The 18,348-nt window shown below is 40.1% G+C and overlaps 1 protein-coding gene across 1 annotated transcript; it reads right to left on the reverse strand.

Moving 5' to 3' along the window:
• Positions 1 to 349: 349 nt before the first annotated feature.
• On the reverse strand, positions 350 to 18,348 carry LOC135524408 (aminopeptidase N-like). Its single transcript, XM_064951913.1, has 21 exons — positions 16,949 to 18,348; positions 16,785 to 16,826; positions 15,341 to 15,483; positions 13,699 to 13,841; positions 13,295 to 13,421; positions 12,478 to 12,632; positions 10,601 to 10,714; positions 10,335 to 10,478; positions 10,130 to 10,195; positions 9,901 to 9,966; positions 9,614 to 9,762; positions 8,927 to 9,006; positions 8,515 to 8,648; positions 3,941 to 3,996; positions 3,599 to 3,746; positions 3,388 to 3,476; positions 3,190 to 3,300; positions 2,770 to 2,937; positions 2,533 to 2,673; positions 1,907 to 1,988; positions 350 to 1,711 (listed from the first exon to the last, which is right to left on the reverse strand). The coding sequence occupies exons 1-21, from the start codon at positions 17,539 to 17,541 to the stop codon at positions 1,544 to 1,546; spliced, it is 2,919 nt and encodes a 972-aa protein (XP_064807985.1). The 5' UTR covers positions 17,542 to 18,348; the 3' UTR covers positions 350 to 1,543.

Raw genomic sequence — 18,348 nt, forward strand, 5'->3', positions numbered from 1 at the left:
TTCTCTCCACTGTCAAGAGGAGGGCCAAGAAGGGGAAGATGTGGGTACGCAGACCCGCGAGCAACTGCGGGCCCTCATGAGTTCTGATTTTTTGTGGTCCCCACACCCATCACAGTTGCCCATCCCTGATCTACAGTCTAGTCAATGAACAGAAATTATAGCTTTTTCTCTGTACTGTATATCTTTTATGACACCCCATTTCAATGTTTGGCCCCTATCACCCCTATTTGACTGCCATTTCTATCTTAGGATGATTGGGGAGATGAATAGAATTGCACAGCGTCCAACGTTGCTTGTGCAGCATATGCACACAGAAGAGGAAGTGAGGCATTTAATTTTTAATGTTGTTTTTTATTCTGCATGTAATATAGACTCTACAAGACGCTGACAAATATTGGTATTGCAGAGTACCTTTGATATAGGGGTGTAAAGCCTCTCTTTGGTAATCATCATACATGCTTTACCCCCTCTACTAATCACTCTATTGAAAATGCATAATTGTCTGTAGAAGGGTACAAATCACATGTATAAAGCTAACCTTGTAATAACTTTGTAATAAAGCTAATGGCAATTTATGTGATGGTGTTGTTGTTCCAATTATGTGTCATCCAAAATGTAAACCATCACTTGGGTAAGAGTGATCATGCAAGGATGGAGTTATAGCTTTGACTAGTAGAGTAGTAAAGGTTGCCTGCTGATCAGAATATCTGCATGTGTAAATGTGTGAAGTAGCCACTTACTGTAGATCTAGGCTACAGTAGAATAAGTCAACTATTGTAGGTGATTTGAAATCATGCATACTCCAAAATAGATCAAAAACACAATAGCCCTTCTCAATCTAGTCCTTCTACCAAACTAACTTCAATCAATTAGTTACATTTTTTAAAATATATATTTGTTTAAATAAATGTATGCACTCACTACTACTGTAAGTTGCTCTGGATAAGAGTGTCTGCTAAATGACTAATGTAAATAAAAAATATGCTTGGACACAATACATATTTTTACAAATACATACAGTTAGACATTTTATTGCTATAGTTTTGTGTAGTTTGATAGTCGTTTAACGAAATAATTGTAGTTGTCTACCTGAGAAAGCGCTTTCTTTGGGTGTGACTGTCAGTGTAAACAAAATTGTCTCAAACAAGAAATGGTGGAATGTTACTTGTTTAAATAAAATTGATTAGAATTTCTCCTCTTATTGAATTACAAGTGACAAAAACATTGAAATATACATTTATTTTAGGATTATATTGCATGTTGATTGTATAAAACCTGTTTTCAGATCTAACTGGAATGAAATCAAGGAGGTATTTATTAGTTGGATTCTGTTGCAAAACATTATGCAACGGAAACCATTGCTGTTTCTAAAGGACAAATTCAGGTAGGTCCCTCCACGTTTGATTACGTTTGCTTCTTAGAGTAAACAGTAAAATGTTTCCGTTGAAAATCTGACTAATTAATACACCCCAAGACTCAAGTCAAATACAGGGTGTGTTCAAAATCATGGCACTCTGGTCCATCTGTTTCTCATCCTATCAGCTCAGTTCAGCTGCTCTCGCCTTGACTCATTTTTAAACCACTCCAAAACAGTCTGCTTGTTTTCCTTCACCCATTTAATGTTGGCCTCAGTTCTCTCAGTGGCTTGCTCTAGGGCCCTGATTGCCAAATGCAGTTCTTCTACATCATGGTCGGTCAGGAACTGCCACAGCTGCACAATAACAATCAGGGAAAAGTTTGAATTAGGGCGGAAACCAGTAATTACTCAAAACTCAACTCCCACCAGCTGAACCTAGTCTCTCATCCCCAGACATTAAAAATCAATCACTGCATTCAAGGCAGAGGAGAGGTTTGTGACTCAGATAGCGTTGTGGGCCTTGCCTGTTACCAATAGGGAGACGCTCACCTCTTCAAGCTCAAAGTCAGTGGAAAATCTCTGCGTCACTCCATCAATCAGGTTGCCAAGTGACATGATCCCTTCTTCGTACCTGAGGAGGAGAGTGGAGGAGAGGGGTGAAATGAGCATGTTTGCTCAGCAAGCAGTTTGATAGAAGTCAATTTAGATGACTGCCTGGCAACTCAGTGGCCTTGTGGTTAGTGTCTGCCCTGAGATTGGAAGGTTGAGTTCAATCCCTGCCAGAGTCATACCAAAGACTGTAAAAATGGGACCTGATGCGTCTCTGCTTGGCACTCTACGATAGACTAGCATCCTGTCCTGGGGGTGTACATTAAGCTGCCTCAAACTACAGAAAGCGGAAATGGGGTCCTGCCCACTTACTGGCAACTCCAAACAAATAAATTAGAGGTGATTTCCTCTGATTGGCCAAGGAGACCTTTGTACCTGACTTGTTTGACGGGTCTACACCTTTCTTATTGGTATATTGCTTGAGGTTTATTTAGGTGATTTTTACACTTTATGAAACACCAAGTTATGGTTCCATTATTTCAGTTGGAAAGGAACTTAGTCCTCTGGCTTGTTTGTCTTAACATTAGGCCTTGCTATATACAGTACTTAACAACAGAAAAACATACTCCAAGCTGATGTAGTTCCAGTTTGCGCGTACAAAATTCCAGGCTATTGCTTGTCCTGCCACATTCCTGGCTATGTAGCTGATGGTAGAAACGGCATCCATTTTTCTTATCTTGTCAGGGTTCAAAGTGTACTCAAGGTATCTGCAAGATGAGAAGGAAATGCCAAATAAATGGTCTTTGCACAGCAACTCAATTTTATATCCCGAAAAGGGTGGTATGGACGGAAATCAATCTAACCTGTTCAGGAGCCAGATCTTCCTTGTGCATGAGAGGGCATATCTTAGTTCGTCTTTCTCTGTGGCTGTGGTGGCATTCTCAAACTTGCCCCAAGCAAATTCCCATTCCTTCTCTCCCCCAGCAGCTATAGCTTGGCAGTAGATGGTGGCCTTCAGGTTAGGGTGTATACTGTGGCAGTGAGGACAATCAAAGAGAGAAACAGAATCTGGTCATTACAGTTAAAAGGATCGATACACTCAATATATTCAAAATTGCATTTAACATTTTGGTATTAGGTTATTGAATTAATCTCATGCATATTTCAGGTTATGTGTTATGAATGATATGACCACCCCATTCAACTGTGAAATGCAGTAATAAGTACAGCAGGAACTAGCATGCATCTAGGCCGTGTTGGCTTGATGAAACCTAATTCCATACCGATTGCTGGTTTTGTTTGTCATCCAGTTGTGAAAGAGCATTTTTGCCATTTCTTGGCACTCTGGAATGTCATTGCTGCATGCGACTGAAATGGCATTAATCTGGTTGTACCTGGGAACGAATAATGACATGTTAATAATATGCTTAAAGTGAGGATGTGTTCAGAGGGTTGCAATATCCAAAGAAAATGTTTCTCACTGTGCAGAATGCTTCTCTGGAACTGTAGAAAATATGGTGAAATTTTCAAAATGTTGATAAAGGCCACCAACTTGCTTTCTTAAGTATGCCTGGAAATAACATAGGAAAAAATACTATATTACACTCATATTTGTCATTTACATTTATAGGAATAGAGTTTGCTATGATAAAATGGCACTTTAATGTACGGTATCTTGATTTGATGACTGACCTGCATTGGACCATAGACCTCGGAGCGATCAAACATGAGAATGAAATAGTCCAGGTTTCTCAGTGCTGATTCCCATGGTATGTACTCTGTGTCATTCCAGAGGTACTTGGTAGTTCTCAAAGCCAGTGTCACATTGATATGTTTGGCCCTTGATAAATAAATAAAATACATAATATAAGAAGACCGTAGCCGTCCAAAGAGGATATTAATGACACCAAGAAAGTATGATTTCCGTAAGGTCTCAAGCCATGAAAATTCAATCATTGTGATGTGTAAATTTTTTTTATCAGAGTATACATTTTGAAGGAAGTCCATGAATGTATCAGTCTTAGATGAGATTACCTTGCCAATTTGAATGCATCATCAATAAGCTGTCCCCGGTTGATGATTGGAATTTCCTGAGAATAAATCAAATGAGTTCTAATTATTAAAGTCCTACTCCAGTCTCTTTTTCACCTCATTGAACACCTGATTTACTTAACAAAAGGCACATCTCAATAGGTGGTCCAGGTATGACATGGCAAAAGAGGGGCCTTTCCTTTCCCCCCTCTCATACTCCTCTATTGTTCCCGTAAGGAAGAGGGGCCTTTCCTTTTCCCCCCTCTAGTACTCCTCTATTGTTCCCGTAAGGAAGAGGGGCCTTTCCTTTTCCCCCCTCTAGTACTCCTCTATTGTTCCCGTAAGGAAGAGGGGCCTTTCCTTTTCCCCCTCTAGTACTCCTCTATTGTTCCCGTAAGGAAGAGGGGCCTTTCCTTTCCCCCCTCTAGTACTCCTCTATTGTTCCCGTAAGGAAGAGGGGCCTTTCCTTTCCCCCCTCTAGTACTCCTCTATTGTTCCCGTAAGGAAGAGAGGCCTTTCCTTTTCCCCCCTCTAGTACTCCTCTATTGTTCCCGTAAGGAAGAGGGGCCTTTCCTTTCCCCCCTCTAGTACTCCTCTATTGTTCCCGTAAGGAAGAGGGGCCTTTCCTTTCCCCCCTCTAGTACTCCTCTATTGTGCCCGTAAGGAAGAGGGGCCTTTCCTTTCCCCCCTCTAGTACTCCTCTATTGTGCCCGTAAGGAAGAGGGGCCTTTCCTTTCCCCCCTCTAGTACTCCTCTATTGTTCCCGTAAGGAAGAGGGGCCTTTCCTTTCCCCCTCTAGTACTCCTCTATTGTTCCCGTAAGGAAGAGTACTCCCTATTTTCCTTTCCCCCCTCTAGTACTCCTCTATTGTTCCCGTAAGGAAGAGGGGCCTTTCCTTTCCCCCCTCTAGTACTCCTCTATTGTTCCCGTAAGGAAGAGGGGCCTTTCCTTTCCCCCTCTAGTACTCCTCTATTGTTCCCGTAAGGAAGAGGGGCCTTCCCTTCCCCCCTCTAGTACTCCTCTATTGTTCCTGTAAGGAAGAGGGGCCTTTCCTTTCCCCCCTCTAGTACTCCTCTATTGTTCCCGTAAGGAAGAGGGGCCTTTCCTTTCCCCCCTCTAGTACTCCTCTATTGTTCCCGTAAGGAAGAGGGTCCTTTCCTTTCCCCCCTCTAGTACTCCTCTATTGTTCCGGTAAGGAAGACGGTCCTTTCCTTTCCCCCCTCTAGTACTCCTCTATTGTTCCCGTAAAGAAGAGGGTCCTTTCCTTTCCCCCCTCTAGTACTCCTCTATTGTTCCCGTAAAGAAGAGGGTCCTTTCCTTTCCCCCCTCTAGTACTCCTCTATTGTTCCCGTAAGGAAGAGGGGCCTTTCCTTTCCCCCCTCTAGTACTCCTCTATTGTTCCCGTAAGGAAGAGGGTCCTTTCCTTTCCCCCCTCTAGTACTCCTCTATTGTTCCCGTAAGGAAGAGGGGCCTTTCCTTTCCCCCCCTCTAGTACTCCTCTATTGTTCCCGTAAGGAAGAGGGAGGCTGATGACGTCACATCAGACCATCATGTCCTACTCCTTGAAGTTTACAGTTGTGTTTAAAAAATATTACTTCACTCAAAACATATATTTTGTCGTGCGTGTACTGTATATTACTGTATATATACTTGTTATATTGTATTTCATCCGGAAAAGTTCAAAGCTGGAGAGCGTCTTTAAAGCAAACTGCACAAGTGAGCTAGCATATTGTCTTATTTGACTTTTTAAGTGTCATTCTCCATGGTCTGTGATCTGTGGTGAGGGGTTCGAATTATCTGATGCATGACAGGTGTCTAGCATTCTTTATTGTACTCACCACTGTCCCTCCTACCCAAGCAAACAGAGGTAAATAACTATCGCCATGTAGCACTCACTTCTGCCTTCATGAAGTGCTTTGAGAGGCTGGTCAGGGACCACATCAGCTTGACCTTACCTGACACCCTAGACCCATAACACTTTGCATACCGACCCAACAGATACAGGGATGACGCAATCGCCATTGCTCTGCACACTGCCCTATCCCACCAGGACAAGAGGATTACCTATGTGAGAATGCTGTTCATTGACTACAGCTCAGCTTTCAACAACATATTCCCCTCCAAACTCGTCACTTAGCTCAAGGCGCCGGGTATGAACACCTCCCTCTGCAACTGAATGCTGGACTTCCTGACAGGCCGCCGCCAGGTGTTGAGGGGAGGCAACAACACCTCCGCCACACTGACTCTTAACACAAGAGTCCCCCGGGGGTTGCTCAGCCCTCTCCTGTACTCCCTGTATACCCATGACTGCGTGGCCGCGCTTGACTCCAACACCATCATTAAGTTTGCAGACGACACGACAGTGGTGGGCCTGATCGCCGGCGGCGATGAGCCTACAGGGAGAAGGTTCGGGCCCTGTCAAAGTGATGCCAGGAAAACAGACTTTCCCTCAACATCAGCAAATCGAAGGAGCTGATTGTGGATTACAGGAATGAGGAGAGGGACCACATCCCTATTGACATTGACGGGACTGCAGTGTAGAAGGTCAAAAGCTTCAATTTCATTGGTGTGCACATCACAGAGGACCTGACATGGTCCAACACAGAGGTGAAAAAGTCGCAACAGTGCCTCTTCAACCTCAGGCGACTGAAGAAATTCAGCATGGGCCCTCAGATCGTCAATAAGTTCTACAACTGCACCATCAAGAGAATCTTGACCGACTGCATCACCGCCTGGTATGGCAACTGCACAGCCCTCAACCACAAGGCTCTACAGAGGGTGGTGCGGACAGGCCAATACATCACTGAGGGCAAACTCCCTGCCCTCTAGGACATCTACACAAGGTTGTGTTTGAGGAAGGCCCGGGAAATTGTCATGGACTCCAGTCACCCGAGCCAGGGACTGCTCACTCTGTTACCATCTGGCAAGCAATATCGGAGCATTGGGTCTCGGACCAACAGGCTTTGAGACAGCTTCTACCACCAGGCCATCAGACTGCTGAACAGCTAACCCTAGCTGTCTCCTGCACAGACCTGAGCCTTAGTGGCCATTTGCACAGACTCTCCACACACACACACACACACACACACACACACACACACACACACACACACACACACACACACACACACACACACACACACACACAACCATCCATAAACAGACAAACACTAGCAACATGCAGTCAATGCCGCTGTTCTATTATATACTATTTATTCAACTGCGTGACCAAGACACAACCCACTTTATATCTGTAAATATAATTGCAGTGTAGATATTGGGTGGGGGGGAAGGGGGTGAACAATAAACAGGGGGTTCCAAGGGTAGTCCTCCCCAGAATGTTGTTGTTGTTGACATTTTAAAATGCATTTCCTGCAATTCTACACAGTTTGACATGACTTACTGTGCCTCTCAAGGGGTATTTTGAGGGGTATAAGGAGGGGTATTTTGAAAACAATATAAGTGGAAGGCCCCACAACCTCAAATTACTGATTACTGATTTTTTTCTTGAAAGCGTCCAGAATTTCAACACATTTTGCCATGGGGCAGATAGAACAATCGGCAGTTTTATAATGCTACTCTACACATTTTGTCATGAGGCTGAGATAAAATGTTGCAGTTTTAAAGCCATGGGGTTAAGTAATTGTCCAGTGAAAACTAAAAAAAATGCTTACCATTTCCTCATAGAGGATGATGTCACCCTCCTGAGGAGGATGAGCTGGCTAATCAGTGGTCTACTTGCATTAATATTTTTTATGACTGATATTGCCCGCACCATTCTGTTGTTGGGGTACGCCCACACCATTCCAACACAGAAAATCTGCAGTTTAACATAGTTAATAATGATTTCTTGGAAGGAAAACAATTTCACTCATATTGTAATTAATTATAGGTCATATTTCATAGATATCTGGAAACACTGGGCAGCTACTTTAAAGCTAATTTCCTGCAATTCTACACATTTTGCCATGATTATGCCATGTTAATGATATCTGAGTGAGAGTGACTAACAAAATCAATGGAGGCCCCCTGGAGGTAAGGGCCCCTGGGCACGTGCCCTGCGTGACCGGTCAATATTCGGCCATGATTACTTCTAGTTCAGATAGCTGGTTAGACTAATTTACCAACTAAAAGATTGTTAGCCGACATGGCTAATTCAGTGATTGTCAGCAACCGACATAGCAAGAGAAAAATTGCTGTTGCACAATCTACTATTCAACAGTAAATTGATACCCCAACTGAGGGGGGCTGTACTGCCATTTTGAGGGAGCTAGCACACAAGGCATTTTCCTGCACCTTTTAAACCTGCTGTAAACTTAACATGACAAGTACATTTGATTTGAAGAATGTACTCACAAAAACCTTGACCAGCACATTCTCTCCAAATATTTCTTACCATAACAAAACATTACCTAGTCTTCTTAGAATATGCTAGATTGTTTATTTTGGATCAACAGGCTGCTATGATAAAGCACAGGCACAGTTTTCTAGGCACTTGCCATATATAATGTGCTCTGTTTCGTGTCTGACTTGGACTGTACGGACAACACTGTTCCACACAAATGAGGAAGACTTACGTGAATATTAATTTCCAGCTGAGAGAGCAGTCTATCCCAATTCACTGGATCATAGTTGACTCTGAAATATCCCATACAGTTTATGTTGGCAAGCACCCACTTGCCATCTTCAGACAGGAAATCTGGCATCAGCACTGTTCAGCAAATTCAGAACATGAGAATTACAATGTGCCTTAATTAGGTTTTTATTGACAGAACTAATGACTAGCACCATTTAATTGGTTGGGTTTGCTATTGTCATAGATTATACAGTATATTTGCCATGTTCAGTCTATCTATAATGGAGAATTACTGTACATAATATAGCTCATCAGATCATCTCTCTCAATTAGCCTGGGGACGAGGTTACTCAAGGTGATACTAAGACAAATATTAACAATTGTACATGTATATTCAATTAAATACTCTTTACCTTGACCTTTTTTATCCAGTGTAGCTATTTTTATTGGTTCACCTTCCTTCATCACTCTGATTGGAACATGCCATTCAAAACTAATGAAAGAGAACAAGTTTAAAAGATATATATATGGGCATAATATTATGATCTACAGCTATATTCACATATGCTAATAAAATACTTAATTGTTGGCCTAATTCATTAATGTAATCCAATTAAAACTGGAATAATATAGTATAGCAACACTTAATTTGAAATGATAACTGTTATTGTCATAAACATGTCATAACTGAATGTCAAGGCAGTGCCGTTTTGTATGTATTGGAAATGGTTATGACATATGTTACAACTAACAATTTTAGCAACAATGTTTAGGTGAGTAAGCAACATAAGCGGTTATGTCAACATATGTCATCACCGTTTCTGATGTATGAAAAATGACATCCTATGACATTCATTATGTCATATTCATGATAATAGTATGATGCTGTTATGGTTTATATTTCAATTAAAGTGTTACTCTAAAACTGTTGAGTGGAAATGTCTGTCAGAGTACTATAACAACAATCCATTACTATAGCAACAATCCAAAGTCAGCCATATGGGCATCTAATTCAACATGGAGGGGACAATCAGTGGTTCAGGAAACCGGTTATATTTGTTTTCTCACTCTGTGATGTTAAACAAAAGTGCAGGACTTACTCGTAGTCAGATGTTTGATTTTGGAGGAAATGTTGTTGAGAAACTGCCCCATTGGTGGTGTTGATGGTGATGACTGGGTAACCCATTTGCTTTGTCCAAGTGTCCATGACTTCAGCAACTTTAATGTGGCTGCTGTCCTCGTCCACCGCCTAAAACGTTTTTGTCATTAGCATTTTATACAGTGTATTCATGCCCCTAAAGCATTCTATAAGTTTTACATGCTTGAAAGAACATAATTACATATACTAGTTTTGTGTTGATATGCCTTTGCAAAACTCAGCTTTTACCTCTTGTAAATACTCCCACAGGTCTTTGTGTACAGTATTGCTGTACTGGAAAGCCTGAAGATATTTCTGAAACATTTTGAAATAATAGAATTTACACACACTTACACAAAAAGTTCCCATTCGTTTTGATACATCCATGTGGAAAATTGCAAATATACAACATAGATGTTCCACACACTGACAATAAGCCATCCAACACATTAATGGACAAAGCCGTGTGTGTGCGTACTCTCAGGCCATTCAGAAAGACCCTCTCGTCCAGATAATCTGCCAGCATTCTCAGCACAGCTGCCCCCTGAAGAGTGAAGATATGTTAATATTCATGCATTACATCAACTCATTCTATCACTATATAGGAAATTCCTGTACAATGTTAAAAATAAACATTTTTGATATCATCTCTCTTCCCCCATGGGGCTCTGTGACAACCAGACCTTGCTGTAGGTGATGGAATCAAAAAGCTGAGTGATGTCACTAGATGTTTGAACATCATCCTCTTTAGAGCTTAGAGGATGGGAGGAGGCCAATGAATCCACTTGAAATACAGTCTGGATGTCATTTAGAACAATCAGATCTTTCTGGAAAAAAAAACAATCAGAGACCAAATGAAAAGAAGCCTATTATAAGTATTACAATTTCCGATCTGATGCAACAGATGCAGAAAAAAAATACAGTTATTAATAAGTTATTAGGGACATACTATGTTCCATGTTGGCTCAATATGATCCACTCCCATATAGGATATATATGTTGCAAATCCCTCATTCAGCCACAGGTCATTCCACCATTTCATTGTCACCAGGTTTCCAAACCACTGAAAACAACACATTTAGGTGCTGTTACAGTGAATGCCACAACAATGCAAGATCATATTTTTAATTAATTGTAGTTCACTTTACATTAATACATACACTAACCGGTCAAAAGTTTTAGAACATCTACTCATTCAAGTGTTTTTCTATATTTTGACTATTTTCTACATTGTAGAATAATAGTGAAGACATCAAAACTATGGAATTATGTAGTATTTTAGATTTTACATTCTTCAAAGAAGCCACACTTTGCCTTGATGACAGCTTTGCACAAGCTTGGCATTCTCTCAACCAGCTTTTCCTGGAATTCTTTTCCAACAGTCTTGAAGGAGTACCCACATATGCTGAGCTTTTCCTTCACTCTGCAGTCCGACTCATACCAAACCATCTCAATTTGGTTGAGGTCGAGGTATTGTGGAGGCCAAGTCATCTGATCGTGCTTCTACACCTGCATTGCTTGCTGTGTGGGGTTTTAGGATGGGTTTCTGTATAGCACTTTGTGACATTGGCTGATTTAATAAAGGGCTTTATAAATACTATTGATTGATTGATTGATTGATGCAGCACTCCATCACTCTCCTTCTTGGTAAAATAGCACTTACACAGCCTGGAGGTGTGTTGGGTCATGGTCCTGTTGAAAAACAAATGATACTAATCCCAAATCAGATGGGATGGTGTATCGCTGCAGAATTCTGTGGTAGCCATGCTGGTTAAGTGTGGCTTGAATTCTAAATAAATCTCAGACAGCATCACCAGCAAAGCAATCCCACACCATAACACCTCCTCCTCCATGCTTTACGGTGGGAAATATACATGCAGAGATCATCCATTCACCCACATCACGTCTCACAATGACACGGCGGTTGGAAGCAAAATTCTCAAATTTGGACTCATCAGATCAAATGACAGACTTCCACTGGTCTAATGTCCATTGCTTGTGTTTCATGGCCCAAGCAAGTTTCTTCTTCTTAGTGGTGTCCTTTAGTAGTGGTTTCTTTGCAGCAATTTGACTATGAAAGCCTGATTCACAGTCTCCTCTGAACAGTTGATGTTGAGATGTGTCTTTTACTTGAACTCTGAAGCATTTATTTAGGCTGCAATTTCTGAGGCTGGTAACTCTAATGAACTTATCCTGTGCAGCAGAGGTAACTCTGGGTCTTCCATTCCTGTGGCGGTCCTCATGAGAGCTAGTTTCATTATAGCACTTGATGGTTTTTGAGACTGCACTTGAAGACATTTCCGTATTGACTGACCTTCATGTCTTAAAGTAATGATGGACTGTCGTTTCTCTTTGCTTATTTGAGCTGTTCTTGCCATTATATGGACTTGGTATTTTACCAAATAGGGCTATCTTCTGTATACCCTCCCTTCCTTGTCACAACACAACTGATTGGCTCAAACGCATGAAGAAGGAAAGAAATTCCACAAATTCACTTTTTAGAAGGCACACCTGTTAATTGAAATGCATTGCAGGTGATTACCTCATGAAGCTGGTTGAAAGAATGCCAAAAGTGTGCAAAGCTGTCGTCAAGGCAAAGGGTGGCTACTTTGAAGAATCTCAAATATAAAATATATTTAGATTTGTTTAACACTTTTTTAGTTACGACATGATTTCATGTGTTATTTCAGTGTTGATGTATTCACTATTATTACACAATGTCGAAAATAGTAAAAATAAAGAAAAACCCTTGAATGAGTAGGTGTTCTAAAACTTTTGACCGGTAGCGTATATTACATTTAGAAATAGTATTTTGAGTTTTCATACCTGATGGGCAAGCTCATGTGCAATAACTGTGGCAATCCACTCTTTGTTTGATGTGGAGGACACCCCTTCCTCATATAGCAGAGCTGTCTCACGATATGTTACCAAGCCCCAATTCTCCATGGCACCTGCACTGAAGTCTGGTAGAGCAATTTGATCTAAAGTAGACATAAAATAGGCAGCGATGGAAAAAGTACCCTATCGTCATACTTGAATAAAAGTTAAGATAACTTAATAGAACATGACTCAAGTAGAGGTTGAAAGTCACCCAGTAAAATTCTACCTGATTAAATGTCTAAAAGTATTTGATTTTAAATATACTTAAATATCAAAAATGTCATTAAAAATATACTTAATATCAAAAGTTTAAAAAATCCCTTTTATTAAGCAAATCAGACAGCACCATTTGATTTTTTGTATTTATTTACAGATAGACAAGGGAACATTTCAACACTCAGATATAATTTACAAACAAAGCATGTGTGCCAGATCAGAGGCAATAGGGTTGACCAGGGACGTTCTCTTGATAAGTGAGTGAACTGGACAATTTTCCTGTCCGGCTAAGCACTCAAAATGTAAAAGTAGTACTTTAAAGTATTTTTACTTAAGTAATTTACACCACTGAAAATAGGTTATTTTAATTGAATTTCACAACATAATCAGTATTCTTCTTACATTGTTTTAGACAGGTTATGTATGGAGTAAAGAATTAAATTGATTAGATGGATTTTATGACAATTCAGCTTTGTTGAACACTTGCAATGCTATGATTTACCCATGCTTATTTTACATTGTTATGATGCAATCATGCCATACATACCTAGCTTGCTCAAAGGATAATTCATTTTGAATACTCCAGGACTCTCATAGAACGCCAGTATATTTCCAGTGATACTTGCAGCATACTTTGCCTGTCCAGCTTTTATGGCCTCCGGTCGAGCATATGTCTTCAACAAACCGAACAGAAAATAAAAATGTGAGTTTTACTATCATATGAATATGATTTGGTGAATAAAAACATCTCTACCATGAAAATTAGCAGTGTAGTCTAAACTGAATATATTTAAATAGTATAGCGGTTTGGATGGAATCTAGAGAGAATTTGTCATTTACAACAGTATTAACTTTCTTTGATATTGCTAGTGAAATACAAACCTTTTCACAAGTAATTTTGTTGATATAATGCACTACTGCAGTTATGATTCAACAACTATCGCTACATACCTTAATGTCAACTCTTTCATGTGTAGATCCTATGGAATCGAAATCAGACACTGTGAAAGCTAAGAGGTAAGTTGACATTTTCTTAGTCGTTTGAAAGCGAGTGACTTCCCAGGTCTCTCCATTGATATCCTCAAGGGTTGTACCTAAAATGAATAAAAAAAACTCACTGATTACTTGAAGACTTTGATAGTATGAAAGGAAAGAGTTTTGTTTTTGACACTCATCATACAATAGTATCTACAGTAAATACTCAATATAAGCAAAAGAAAAGGCACAGTATATGCATGCATTAGCCTCATAATCTGTGAATTATTGTTTACAAAAAGTAATGCATTTAAAATTATGAATTTAATGAGAAGTCATAAACGTATGTCTACATTTTTTAATATACAGTTTTGCATATTGTTTTCCTGACGGACTAATTTCAGAAGTATTGGGAAAGTGAATTTTTTGTTGTTGTTTTGGCTCTGTACTCCAGCACTTTGGATTTGAAGTGATACAATGACTATGAGATTAAAGTGCAGACTGTCAGCTTTAATTTGAGAGCATTTTCTTCCATCAGGTGAACCGTTTTGAAATTACAGCACATTTTGTACATTGTCCTCCCCTTTTTAGGGGACCAAAAGTACACAAATTCACTTGTGTATTAAAGCAGTCAAAGTTCAGTATTTAGTCCTATATTCATAGCACGCAATGACTACACCAAGCTTGAGACTCTACAAATGTGATGGATACATTTGCTGTTTGTTATGGTTGTGTTTCAGATTACTTCGTGCCCAATAGAAATGAATGGTAAATAATGTATTGTGTAATTTAGAAGTGTCATTTACATTTGAGTGTCATTTACACTTTTATTGTACAAAATAATATATTTCTAAACACTTCTACATTCATGTGGATGCTACCTGAATTAATTGTGAATAATGATGAGTGAGAAAGTTAGATGCACAAATATCATACCCCCAAGACATGATAACCTCTAGCATTTTTGGGGGGGCATGATATTCGTGCGTCTGTAACGATCTCACTCATTATTATTCACGATTCACTCAGGATTATCCGTAAAAATGGTAGCATCCACATTAATGTAAAAGTGGTTAGAAAGATATTATATTCTTATTTACAATAAAAGTTACTCCAAAATGACACAATACATTATTTACCAGTAATTGCGTGCTATGAAAATGGGACCAAATACTTCACTTTTTACTACTTTAATACACATAAGTGAATTCGTCCCATTACTTTTGGTAGCCTAAAATGTGGGGACTACGTATAAAAAGTGCTGTAATTTCAGAAAATACCCTCAAATGAAAGCTGACAAACTGCACTTTAACCTCATAGTAATTTTATCATGTCATTGTATCATTACAGAGCCAAAATAACAAAATTGGCACTGTCCCAATACTTCTGGAGGTCACTGTACCTGCAGGAATTTTCCAACAGTAAAGTGGCCCCGAAAATCCTATGGGATATCCTGCAGGACTTCTTATTCCTGCAGGATATATACTGTATTATGCAGGATTTTCCCTGCAGGATTCCTTTATAACCTTTTTGTAAGGGTACATAAGAATGTGAGGCGCCTTTTAGAAGGTGGCTTAACATTCCCTAGTATGACAATAGTATGAAATGTGCTTCTCACCTATAATTTTCCCATTTGCTAGTGCTGTTGTGCCAGGCCTATGGATGAGAGAGACTCTAAATGTAGCCTTCATGGCTGGCTCATCGAAACAAGGAAATACTTTCCTGGCGTCAGTTGGTTGCATTTGGCTAGTAGCGATGAATCTGTGTGGAAAGTATTTGTTGAAAAATAGGATAAATATTACAACTGGAATTGAATAACAGTGAATCAACAGCAATAAAACACAGACAATAGTTACTTGTTAGTTAATTTTGATTCAATTAGCTTCTTTCAGTATTTCAAATGATCCATGCTTCCAATGTCTATGCAGCTGCAGTATGAACTGTGATGGATATGTATTGCAATACAGGACTGTAATTGTAAAGCCACCGAGGAAGTAACAATGTGTCTCAAATGAGTGTCCTAATCTTTTCAAGGAATGAGAAGCAAAGCTGTTGCTGAAGTGAACAGAGGAAAAATATGCAACATTCTCCCAGGTTTTTTTTAAATAATAAACACTTTTAAAGTTGAACATATAAATATGAGCCAGGACTGAACAACTGCTGGGTGATTTGATATGACAAGAAATAAAGAAATATAGTCCCATTTGTAGGGACATGTTGTATACATCTGTACACATGTCCGCTGAAGAAGCCACTTTGGGGTCTTTTTTTAAGAAAGTGGAATTCCATCTGTAAGCAAATCATGTTTTTTGTAGGGAAAGAGTGCAATAGAATACAAACCATGAGGAACTTTGATCTCTGTTCAAGCAGTGGTCTGTAAACTAGCAGGCCACTGATTTATAGCATGGAAACGATCACATATTAATATGTGTCAAGGTGTAATGACGAGGTGGTTTCAGGTTGTTTTCACTACTACTACTACTACTACTAATTCATTTCAAGGAAGCACTGCATATTAAAGGAATAAGATACTGCCTGACCTAACCTGTGAGGACTTATGAAACAGAGTCATTATCTTTCCTGCCAGACTCCTAAATGTAACCATATAACAGCCTCTAACAAGAGGTCTGACCTAATGACACAGTAGGTAGAGCAATGTGTCTGCCTTGTAATTGCAAGGTCTCTGGTTCAAGCCCTGCTCTGGCTGTCCCCCTCAATTACTACATTGGTGGCAGAGGGGCAAATTATCCCATAGTATGTCAGGCCTTCGTTGGATGTGCCTCTGTTTTAGTTGAGGCATACAGAGTGTTGTGCCTCATGATGATACAGGGGAAGTACATATCCTCCCTGTCAAGAAGTTTCAACTTTAAGGTTAAGGGGTGTGCTTACCTTATTATCAAAAGGTCACTACACTATCACTTGTAAATTGGCAACGTAATTAGGCCTTTATCAGACAGAGAAAGCTCTATCCAACCAGAGCACTGTTTAGGGTGGTGGTTTGTGATCAATCCAGTTATGTAATGCAATTGATGATGCAAACATCAGACTTGTACAAGTCTTACTTTTCATCAAGTTCGACGATGATCGTTTCATTCCCAAACCACCTGCAAATGGGTTTTCATACAAGTCAAATCTCATTTCCATCTCACAGCATTCCTTTCATATAATTTTGACAACAAATCTTTGATATTTTTAGTGTCTCAGCAGTTATCAAAGAAAACCTTACCTTTCAGTGTCATCCTCTGTGCTTGGCCCTTTTTTGTATGAACTCATGTAAAAACCAGCCAGATCATCAAGGAGTTCCCCCTCAAATGCAGTAAAGAGACTGTAGTTCCCATCTTTGACTAAAACACTGTCTAGTCCAATCTCTAAGAAGTTGCTTTCATTACTATACAGTATGGTGTTATCAACTTTGATGATCTTTCCCTTGTCAAGATCTGTCACCTTTACAGCAGTCACATTCTGTTCTTTACTGTGAAGGACGATAGTTTTGGTGTTCTCCACACACCTAAAATACACAGTGGAGTTTCCAGTGAAGACGAGAGATTGATTGGTAGTGTTGTTCATCACGATGTAGAGGTGAGGCTGTAGTACGATGTCATAGCTCTCTGGAATCAGGTTTCCAGGGAGTCTCATGTTGGGTGGTGGTCCAGTTGGATACGAAGTAGTGGAATTAGGTGTTGGTGGTGCTGTAGGTTGTGTCTTGATTCTTTCATTCTCATACACAATAATCATTGTAATTATTCCACCAATACATGAGACAGTCAACACCACTATGGCTATGGCCAGGAACTTTGAGATATACACCCCTGTGGCCATGTCCAGTCCTTCTGGAAGAGCCTCCTGTTGTGTTGGTAAAGCTTGGAACTCGGAACTGAACTTGAAGCTGAACTGAGCTGCCTTTAATTGGCTCTATGTCTCTATCCGACCTCCCATAAACATGCAGACCGCTATGGGGATTAGCTAACCAGTTATTGCTCAGAGATTTAGCATGAACTTGCCTTTTTCAGTAATACTCTTTGCTTGCAGAGGTCGATATTCATTCAAATTAAATCAGTCAGATTGTTCTCCCACACATCTGGCATTGGTTATCCTCTCATACCATCAACCCTGGGTTAGGTGAACCTCAAACGGGAATGCTTTGAAACCCAAACATCACACGCCTCTCAATAAGTGTAGGGCACAAAAAGTGATACATACTTTATATCGCGTGAGCTCCTCTCAAAATAAAAAATGTCCTTTAAAAGCAAGAGAAAAAGCATGTTGGCCCTCTGGTGTCTATGTTGATCCTCGCGGTTCTCAGTAATGATAGAACCAGCTGTGTGGGACAGCAGCAGGCGCTGCAGCCCTCTGAGTCCTCAAGAGTTCTTTACCCGTTTCCAATACAACCTCTGAGTGCACTGACAGGTCTGTGTCCCACCAGCACTGGATTATTATGCATTCAGGGGAAATTAGGAGCATGTGTTTGTGTGAGGAGGGTGTGTTCTAGGGGAGGGAATTTAGGACAGAATTATTTGGAATGCCCCCCTTCACCACACATTCTTTACCTCAAAAAGAAAAATAATGACAATGGAAGTAAAGGAACATTCTAGGATATTGGATCTGCGACAAGTGATTTTCCCCCCA

The sequence above is a fragment of the Oncorhynchus masou genome, chromosome 31 (assembly GCF_036934945.1).
Source record: "Oncorhynchus masou masou isolate Uvic2021 chromosome 31, UVic_Omas_1.1, whole genome shotgun sequence".
Classification (NCBI taxonomy): domain Eukaryota; kingdom Metazoa; phylum Chordata; class Actinopteri; order Salmoniformes; family Salmonidae; genus Oncorhynchus; species Oncorhynchus masou.